Consider the following 11,279-nt stretch of genomic DNA (forward strand, 5'->3'; position numbering starts at 1 on the left):
TGTACTTCTGTCCCAAATGATCCAGTAATTTTAAACTATGTTAAGAATAGAAACTTAATTAAAATGAACATAATCATACGGACATGGAATGAAAATATATATATAAAATAACATTGAATATAAAATGAGATGAAATGTACAGTATAGCAATTAAATAAATATGAATAAACTATTACTTTAACACATAGATATAAATTGAACTCAAATATTGTTTGTTTGATTGGTTGATTATGGTTTTTTTCTACTAAATACTAAAGCAAGACGGAACAAATAATGAAAATTATTATTTTGTCTGCCGATATCAAGTTGGGTTTCATATTTGATAAGCACTTAATAATTTATGATAGTACTTGATAGTCCTTGTATAAAGGTCATGTTAAGTGAATGCAACATGAGTGTACTTGTATTATTATTAACATTATTATTGCTGCGAAGCAGCCAATTCATATTCTTGACAGCAATTTGACCTCTGAAAGGTCATTGTTTGTCAAAAAACGAGTGCCTAAGACGACTGAAAAGCGGAGTTTCCTTCTTTCGTTCTGCCGGGTAAAATCAATTACTTTAGGCGACGTTTGTAGACTAACCTACTCATACCAACGTCCACATGTCGTGCTAGCTTTATCCTACTCTAGGCCTAGACTAGCTAGGATGGTATAGGCCTAGCCTTGAAGGGACGAAGGTCCCAATGGAGAACAACGTCTCTCTTTGATAGCTAACATTGTCTATTTAACATCACAATAATTCATTATTAGACCTATAGTTGTTTTTTGAATTGTACTCCACAAATCTCAGCCGATACCTCGCACAACTGGCTAAAGTCTCTATCTATTTTCGTGACGTCATGGCTCGCTGGCTCACACTTGTGATATGTCTCGCACTTGTGATCAAATAACATGCTGGCTCGCACTTTGGCAACACTCTTTAGCAGTCAACTCGCCCAGAAAACCCGCCCTTGGAAACTTGCCCCATAAAAAAAAATGTACACTTCCTAGACCATGCAGTCTTCAAAATAAAAATTGTAACCTTTGGTAATCAACTACATTTTCCACATACATAGAAATTTTTGAAACTTTATTAAAAAAAACCTAAACCATAATTCACCACACTATAGGCCTAGACACTTTTTGACAAAAATAATAAATTACGACTTTGTTACCCAATGAGAAGTGTTCTAATATACACAATGGGTCGTGTCTCATTATTTGTTATAGTTTTATTATTCATTATTTTCACTTAACTCGCATAAATAATTTTGTTCGAAGAACATTTATATGCAGTTGTACTTCGCAGCACTTCACTTGCAATTTGCAATTTCTAGTTAGAGTGTTATTTTGTCTTCTCTGTAATAACAACTTAAAGTCAAAGAGTGCAGGAACCCATTAATTCACTTAATAAAGAGGTAATATTACATTCAAAACTTTGTGTTGCAAGAAAACATTATAAATAGTTTTCTCAGGAAATGCTTGCATCTCATGTTTCAAGTCATGGCTTGCTGTATCTTTGCCTCTAGAACCTCAATTATTATACAGACCCCGAATAATTTTGTGCTACTAGCACCACCTCAAGCCAGATCATGCATCTGCCCCAGGTATATCAGTTAGGCCAAAAAAAAAAATTCAATTTTTTCTGGGGAAAATCCAAAAAATGGGTAGATCGGTAGGAGAAATTAAGTTTAAATCTATATTGAAGAGCAAAAACGATCGCTTAACACTGTCGCACCATTGCAAGATAAGCCTATTCCAGCCTTTTTAGCTCATTAAAAAATGCCAATCCTCAATTTCGAACATTTTGTGTCAGTTGGACGTGGCCAATACAATCATTTTTTTGTTTGGCCTTATTATGATATAAAACTTTTCGCAGTACAATTTGTTCATAAACTGGTAGAACAATGTGTTTAAAACTTTAAATTTAGTTTACTTTTGTTCTTATTTTTCTATTTCAGGAACAGATATGGGCTTTCTAAATCTGACTGGAAATTCAAAATCTGAAGATCAAGAAAATATTGTCAAGAATGAGAATATTGAGGTTAGGACAGCGCCCCCTAATCAACCAGCCGTGACAGAATCAGCTGATACATTCCGTGGAAAACTGCAGAGGACGCTTCACAGCCACTGGTTCCATGGTGCGATCATTGCGTTAGTGTTGACTGATTGTATCCTGGTTATATGTGAGCTGGTGCTGGATTTGTCTGCAGTGGAGGTGAGTTAAAAATGAGTACAATAAAAATTAAAAATTGAGGCATAATATGAAAATCTCACATTCAGCGCCCCCACTTTTTTTTTCAATGGTACAGTCTACTATTGGATGGCTCTGGACCAGGATAGCTAAAGACTGATTTTTCAGCTTTATTCTTTATAATAATTGTGCCCAATAACTGGAATATATTTTTTAACAGCTATTGATAATTAATTACGTATGTCACGATCTAAGATAATCAGGGTATTCCTTTCAACTTTGACCTGCTGTATCCAGCTGACTTCACTTCTGAGTACATAGTATTTTTATTGTGTGTTTTCCTACTGATTGACTTTAAACATTTGCCCGATACATGTAAGAGTAAATTTGAGTGGTTAAAATGCGGGCTAAAAAGTAAGTAATTCCTAGCCGAGCCACTAGGGCTCATATGGGCTGAAGCTTATCCCCAGTTTTGAAAGCATGAAGCAGATGAGAGTGCATTGCACCCCCTGGGTGGGGCGCAAATCCACCATGGGTTTCTCCCAGCAGTTTGCTGGTATCCATTGATAAAGGTGGGTAGACTGAAGCAATGTAGATAAAGTCCCTTGTTCAAGGACAAAAGGAAAATGCACAGCGAAGTATTGAAACCCCAATCTCAAATTTGGAAAACCAAAACATATTTCCACTGCGCCAAACTGCTTCCACATCAAAATAGGTTTCCTACTTCGTGTTTTTTTTTTTTTTTTCAAAGTGTTCAGATGACAAAATCATTCTAATATTTGACTTGGCCTTCAATTTCATATTCTTTATTGAATCTGTTTTATATTATTTTCTAGAATGAAAACAAAGCCTGCGAAGGTGAAGGTGATGAGCACAAAGAGGAGGATACAGCTGAGAAGGAGTTGACCGCTGCATTGGTTCTCCACTACATGAGCATCGCCATCCTTAGTATATTCATGGTGGAAATAGTGTTTAAGTTGTATGCCTTCCGACTGGAATTTTTCAAACACAAGCTTGAGGTGTTTGATGCGGTAATTGTCATTGTGTCGTTCGTGTTAGATATTGTTTTCTTGATTTACGAAGAAACGTTCATGGCCGTTATTCAGCTGCTTATTTTCCTTCGTCTTTGGAGGATTGTAAGAATAGTAAATGGTAAATGATAATACTATTTATTTGTTATTTTTATTGCCTTATGATGATATTTTAGGAAGGAGATTCTTCCACCTTAGTTAATTATTAATTTTCATTATTATTATTATTATTATTATTATTATTATTATTATTATTATTACTATTATTATTTATATATGGAGAACTGTTTATTGGTTTTAACTGTAGTTTCTCTTGGTGTTGTATTTCTGGTTAAGTTTTATTGTATTGTATATATGGCTAAACTATTAAAGAACAAAATAAAAACAAAATATTAAAAAATGTATTTTATAGTAATTATTACTAATTAATATTTAATATTATTATTACTAATTACAATTTAATGTTTGTGTGGTGTTTGATTCCCTAAAATAATATAGTAAAGTTCAGGACGTATGTGGATATATTGTACTGATTGTGTCTTACTTCATAGGACTGGTGATCTCAGTTGAATCAAAAGCACATGAAAAAATAACAGCACAGAAACAATTGAGAGAAGAGGCAGAAGAGGAACTGGAACAACTAAGGAAATACTGCGACCAGCAGGAACGACAACTGGAACTTATTATGGCAGAGGCTCGCAAACATGGAATAGTATTAAGTAAGGGAATTGATTGATAAAACTATTGGATTTGTGGTTTTTGTGATGTAGATTAATAAAAGAATTGCACAGTAAATTTTATTAGAGTATGGATTGGCAGCAAACTAAGTGATGGACTTTTGTTTGTGCTCTCAAGCTTTGTAAACTTGATGCTTCATGCTAAATACTATAAGCTTTTGTTAGGGTGTCTGAGGAGGATTTTTGAGATAAAAAGTACTTCAATTGGAGAAACCGTCAACCAGGATGTTTTGCTTTAGTTGACACAGTGTTGGCACGATAGAAGCGTGTGGCGCATCGGTAAGTCATTGGACTTTCAATCAAAAGGTTGGGGGTTCGAGACTGATGCTTGTCACACTGCTTGTGTTCTTGGGCAAGACACTTTATCTGCATTTGCCTCTCTTTTCCCAGGAGTATAAAAATGGGAACCTGGTAGGAGGTGAATAATTCGGAATGAAATTAGTAGTGCTAAATAACTAGGAATACTCCCCAGGGAGCGGAGGAAGTTGCACGTTGTGTATAATTGATTCTGTATCCAATGACCAAAAAGCACTCTGAGACTCCTGTAAAGAATGCTCTATAAATGCTAAAATATTATAGTGCGAAGGTTACTGGTTAGATTTCTGCAGTTAACGCCATATTACGAGCTAGTCCACACCTGGAATGGTTTAAGACAGTATAAAGCGCTATATGAACTACAGAATATTACATTTTTTCTACTCCCTTTAATGTGCTGTACTGTAATTTTTAGGGGGATAGTATTGGCCCATATACAGTATTATAGATATAATGGTGAATTTTTAAAATCTTGATATCAGTTTTAGATGTATACCTAGATTTACATATTTTTACTATAAAAAATGTTAATCTTTGAATTGACTCTCACATAATGAATATAACTTTTAAATGAAAACAAAACAATTTCTTGTTTTAATTTTTAGGTAATATTATCCAGTTATTTAATTTAATTGTTTAGGTTTTATAGTTAAAAACAGTAAGAAATTAAATTTGTCTGGGATTTTTTTTTTTATTAAAGAATAATAAACTGTTGTGTTAATTCCGGGATTCTGTATTTATAAAGGATAATTTGATAGAAAACTCTGTTGGGATATCTCCTCCCCCCCCCCCTTGTCGGAGGTACAATCCCCCTTTAGATGGCCAGAAATGATACTCTTATATAGTAAAATTCATCATCATCACATCACGATTATAGTCAAAATGAAGCACCAACAAATTTTTCATGATCTTTTGTCAGCGTTTTTCGGCAATTATAAAGATCTAGTTATTCTCTGAGATGCACCGTAGAAAATTAAAATAAAATTTTCATGTATTTGTTTTACCTACTTCATTTGCCAAAAACCAATCTTATCTTTACACACTTTTTCTCATACAGTACCTCTCAAATTATAATAAATGGCATGCGCATTTGACTTGTCATGTATTATACAGGTACTGTAATTCAGATGTTTGTGGGCAGAGCAGCTGGTATCTTGCTATAAGATAAGGCCTTCAAAAAAATTAATTGTTTGTTTGCCCTTCATTTTTTTAAATGATAAAAAGGGGTGGATGGAAAAAGTTTTTTTTTTGTTAAGTAGTTATTCTCTGAGATGCACCGTAGAAAATAAAAATAAAATTTTCATGTATTTGTTTTACTTTATTACCTACTTCATTTGCCAAAAACCAATCTTATCTTTACACACTTTTTCTCATACAGTACCTCTCAAATTATAATAAATGGCATGCGCATTTGACTTGTCATGTATTATACAGGTACTGTAATTCAGATGTTTGTGGGCAGAGCAGCTGGTATCTTGCTATAAGATAAGGCCTTCAAAAAAATTAATTGTTTGTTTGCCCTTCATTTTTTTAAATGATAAAAAGGGGTGGATGGAAAAAGTTTTTTTTTTGTTAAGATACTCATCAGATGGAAAAAAATATCCCACATAGGCCTAGAATGGCACTATCTTACATCAAACAGCAACTTTAGACTAATTTGTAGGGCCCATGGCTATATAAACAATCGAATAAATACATAATTTCAATATGTTGTCCACAGATTCAATATCCAAGCTTGATCCACCAAAGCACCGCAAACAGTTTAAAGTGGATGTTGATGTGAACGGACCACCATTAGACAGCACAACCAATAAAAAAAGTCACCAAGATGGATTCACCAATGTAACATTTGATATCCAGGATGAACCTGCTGATGGTAAAACTGGGATTTCATAGTGAAAATATCTAAGTATATTATAGCACAATATTAGTATCTGATATTACTGATAGTTCCTTGGCTATAGGTCCATCTCATTATTATGTAAGCCCACCCCCTATTTTATGCCCAATATTATGTACCAGCCTTTGCTCAGGTAGAAGCCCCGGGTATGACAAATACAGTAAAGGACTGTTTATACTTGCAACGATAACAATAATGGTAAAAAGCTAAAAAGCAATTGTTCACATAGAAAATGAAAGAAATAAGAGAAGTTCTCACACTAGCACGAATCGTTAACGATTTATCGTGCATACGATGAAAAAATAATTTCACAAATCCAATCCAATGATGTTATAATCATGTTTTTTCCATGATTATAGCCTGGTTCTCACGAGAGCCCTAGTATCCGGATCGGGAGCTAACCGTTAGCGCCAACCGTTAGCACCTGCGTGAGAACGCCCGATCGGTTAACGCTAACCGTTAGCGGTATCCGGATACCGTTAACGGTTAGCAAGCGTTATCGGTTAGCAAGTTGAGGGCGTTTCTATCATCAACCAATTACACGTACGCGTTTAATTTCCAGTTTCTTATTGGCCAGTGATTCGATCATCATATTGTTGGTATCCGGATCGGGATTTTCTCGCATGGACGCACGGCAGCTAACGGTTAGCAGGATCCGGGTCCTGCTAACCGTTAGCTGCCGTGCGAGAACATAGAGTATGACATCATTTTAATTGATTTGTCAAAATATACACGATAAATCTTTATCGAATCGTTCTATTTTCTGTATGAACAATTGCTTTTTATCATTATTGTGCAAGTGTAAACAGGCCTTTAAACTAAGTCGACTTTGCCTAACTCGAATAATTTCTAAGTCAATCTTATTGTACATGCCAAATTGTTGTGTTTTCCATTAATTAACCATCTATAAGTCAAATTTTATGTAAGTCAAACAATTTTTCAATGGCATATTGGATTTAACTTAGGCAAGTTTTCAGAAAAACATCAAATATTGGCTTTGAATTAGGCATACAGTGCCGAAAGTTTAAAGGCGGATTCCCAGGGAATTAACCCAACCCAAAAAAAATTGACCATTTTCTGTGGCCAAGGGTGGTGGACTTATACCAGAGGAACAGGGTAAAGAGAAATTATAAATGATTTATGTTATATTTCCAACATATGCAATGGGTTTGAATGTATGATTTTTCAAGATTTGTATTGTAAGTTTGTATATAAATTTAACCATGCTTTTTGTATTTTGTATTCATATTATATTTTGATAACAATTATAGTATTTCCAAAATGAGTGATATATAGCCTGGCCTGCAGACTCACTATTAGTATTTTTTAGTCCAAGGGTAGACATAATAAGCTCACCCTATAATCAACCAAATGCTGCACTCAAATGGATAGGCTTATACCAGAGGAACGGAATGCGAAGCAGTGATTTAATTTTTTTTCTTGTGTTATTTATATGCACCATTTTACCAAAGAATACAAGATACTGGCGATTTTATTAATTTCATTATTTGATCCATAGCAAGTCAGCACAAAGTGCAACATTCACTGCTTTCTGGGAATATAACTTGTGCTGCATTGCGCACAAATACATTCTGTGCCACATTGTACTACCAGGTACCCTGGGTGCGAGGGGTCTCAAGTGGGAAGGAGCCACTTCAAGAGGCCTGTATAAATGAGATTTCTTAACAGTTCTTATTTTACTTTGCTGTGCATGGTGACAACCGTCAGCACTGACCTTCAGCAGACAGTTGATAATCCAGTAGTCAAAACAAACATCATGAATTTGCGGAAGATAGGTTATTTTCGCGGAGATTTTTCCTGATTCTGGGAGTGCTGGCGGCCATCAGGATTTCAGAAAGACTGCTGCAAGTTGTGGGAAACTTTGGACCCATGGAGTGGAGACACAAATGGTGATAAAGTATCTTGCCCAAAGCGAAATGCTGACGATGGTGATGGTGATGATGCAAACCTGATGCACTGCATATGATAAATGTCTAAGGACTTTACATTTAACATGAAAATAAAGTCAAGATACGTCACAATTCAATCATGTTGCTATTTTAAGATTCAAGAAAATGTCTTTTTTTTTTATTGGCAAATTATGGAAATATGTAAAGTTCTATATAAAATTCATAGTTCATTAAATGTAGTATATGGTAAATATGAAAAGTTAGTATAAATGAGATATATATGTGCATATATATGTGCTTATGTGTATACAGATAATTATATATATAAATAATAATATGAAGAATATATGATAATATATAGTATAATATTTCAACTGTTTTTTGGAGTAAAATCAAAGGCAATAGTAAAGAATCTGTGTTTTGCAATTGTCTTCCATTCATAAATATATATATTTTTATTGATGTCTTTTTAGTAGAGAATAGTTGTAAATTTACTATATGCTCCACAGTTTTTATGTGGTAACCTTAATCAATCTAAAAAACTGTAACAAAATGTCATTATTGAACTGTCTTCCATTTGCAAATAATCAACGAATACAAAAATATGATTTGTTTGAAATCATTTCTATTATGTTATTATATTTTTTGGAAATTCTTGTTATGTAAATACTAAATATATATTTCAGTTTTATATTTGAAATCAAGTCCTTCTATCTATTGAAGTCGCCCACATTAATTCATATGTTTATATGCACATTTTGAAAACATCCTTAGCTGTGTGTCCTGCTATTGGCTGCAATGTTGACCACTTTATAAATGACTATGATGTACGTCAAAGAGTATTAGAACTGCGAGAGATCTGACTTTCGGGGTTTCAAAAAAGTACTACAACAAACTAGAGGGCATCTGTAGAACGCGTGTTCAAGTTGTAAACTTTATTCACATTCCAATAGGGCGTCCCTATCTCGCGTGGTAATACTTTTTTTTCGTTTCATTATGTGTGTGCAAAATCAAGACAGTCGCACCTCTTGCACTTCTGTACTCTTTGCGTACATTAATGTAATTCTATACTATTTGTGTACATCAGTGTGTGCGATTGTCTCTTTAAGTTTCCTTTATATATTTGTTGCTGGTGTATTACCACTGATAATTTCTGCATATGTGGAAGTGTATGTATATATTGTAGCTCTGCGGAGTTGGTTTTGTATCATGAAAAAAATAATATTAAACTATAAAATTTATATGCAGGCCTATTCAATGCAAAAACGTTATTTGTCTTTATGAAATCTCATTTTTATGTATGTCTAAAATATACAGAATACTTATTTGAAACAAAACTAATTTGTGACAGGCAGTGTTAGGGAGCTATGTGAAAGTAATGGAAGCATCTACGCTGAGAGGTGCCACCACATATTATGATAACCACTGGCGTATTATGCCCCTAATGAGCTTTTTTCCCCTCCCAAGTAGCCCTTCTTTGGAAAGGTTTGTAGCTAAAAATCGTGCTCAAGTAGGTAAAGACACCACCTCATATCACCTTATTTTGCGAGGTAGGCCCCTCACTTAACCATCTAACTAACTTAACCACGCCCACTTTCTTCGTCGGGGACATCGCCCTTCCCCTGTCGGGCAAATCTTGGTCACGGTCCAAACTACCAGAATTGTTGAACACATGTACCAAAAACAATGGGCGCTGTCTTCTTATTCTGTCTCTTATACACATCTAGATGTGTATAAGAGACAGGAATATATGATAACCTTAAATAAAATTAGTTGATATCAATATACGATATGTACAAACTTGCTAGGAAGACGAGAACTTAAACTGTTTTTAAACTTACTTAATCAAGTGGAAATATAAATATATTTGTCAAAAATTTACAGTCCTACAGATAGATTCAGAATTGCTGTGGCAGTTTAAATTCCACTATTACTAACAAACACTCATTTCATTCAATTTACATTTTTCCTCCTTAACTACTATGCCTTTAATGTAACTACCCAAATGCTTCGATATGTATTAACTTTAGTTGACAAAAATTGGCTGATCTATACTATTTGCGTACATCAGTGTGTGCGATTGTCTCTTTAAGTTTCCTTTATATATTTGTTGCTGGTGTATTACCACTGATAATTTCTGCAAATGTGGAAGTGTATGTATATATTGTAGCTCTGCGGAGTTGGTTTTGTATCATGAAAAAATAATATTAAACTATAAAATTTATATGCAGGCCTATTCAATGCAAAAACATTATTTGTCTTTATGAAATCTCATTTTTATGTATGTCTAAAATATACAGAATACTTATTTGAAACAAAACTAACTTGTGACAGGCAGTGTTAGGGAGCTATGTGAAAGTAATGGAAGCATCTACGCTGAGAGGTGCCACCACATATGATAACCTCTGGCGTATTACGCCCCTAATGATCTTTTTCCCCTCCCAAGTAGCCCTCCTTTGGAAAGGTTTGTAGCTAAAAATTGTGCTCAAGTAGGTAAAGACACCACCTCATATCACCTTATTTTGCGAGGTAGGCCCCTCACTTAACCATCTAACTAACTTAACCACGCCCACTTTCTTCGTCGGGGACATCGCCCTCCCCTCGTCGGGCAAATCCTGGTCACTGGCCAAATCACCAGAATTGTTGAACACATGTACCAAAAACAATAGGCCCTGTCTTCTTATTACCATATTGAATTGTGCTAAGTTTAAAACCAATCGAATTTACCAAACTTTAGTTTTCGCGTGGTAACAATCAATACTACCAACAACAGCAACGATAACACGAATATGAACACGTTAAAACAATAGCCTCCTTTGGAGAGGCCAATATAAAAAAAAATACTACCTCCAATTATTGATAATTTCTCCAAATATGAAATTTTACATAGGCCTATAATGCATATGTTTGACCTGTATATACATCGGTGTAAAAAACTTGGAAAAGCTGTCAGATATTAACTTACTTTTGCTTTTGAAAGCAATCCATTCTATATAGTTTCATGGCTATTTGAAGTGATAACATCCCAAACCTAACTATCTCCAAAGACCTATCAAAATGAATTATAAGCAACTAATCTTTCACCTTTTTTTGCGCATGAGTAGTTGAACAGCACTATAATGGCACACCCTTTTCTTAAGCATTTAATGAAAAGAACGGGTCTCTAAAAAAACTCATTATAATACTATAAATAACAGTATAAATAACATAT

At 34.3% G+C, this 11,279-nt stretch overlaps 1 protein-coding gene across 2 annotated transcripts in view; it reads left to right on the plus strand.

The window, feature by feature from the left end:
* Window positions 1-6,577, plus strand: part of LOC117105210 (voltage-gated hydrogen channel 1-like) — a 14,924-nt gene extending 8,347 nt beyond the window's left edge. For both annotated transcript variants that reach the window (XM_033246280.1, XM_033246281.1), the window contains exons 2-5: window positions 1,943-2,199; window positions 3,012-3,327; window positions 3,758-3,925; window positions 5,979-6,577. In XM_033246280.1, the coding sequence (XP_033102171.1) occupies window positions 1,943-2,199; window positions 3,012-3,327; window positions 3,758-3,925; window positions 5,979-6,154 (917 nt within the window). In that variant the 3' untranslated portion in view covers window positions 6,155-6,577. The remainder of the gene's footprint in view (window positions 1-1,942; window positions 2,200-3,011; window positions 3,328-3,757; window positions 3,926-5,978) is intronic.
* The last annotated feature ends 4,702 nt before the right edge of the window (window positions 6,578-11,279 follow it).

Source organism: Anneissia japonica, unplaced genomic scaffold (assembly GCF_011630105.1).
Source record: "Anneissia japonica isolate Jap-2015-1 unplaced genomic scaffold, ASM1163010v1 scaffold287726_len2788222_cov184, whole genome shotgun sequence".
Lineage (NCBI taxonomy): Eukaryota > Metazoa > Echinodermata > Crinoidea > Comatulida > Comatulidae > Anneissia > Anneissia japonica.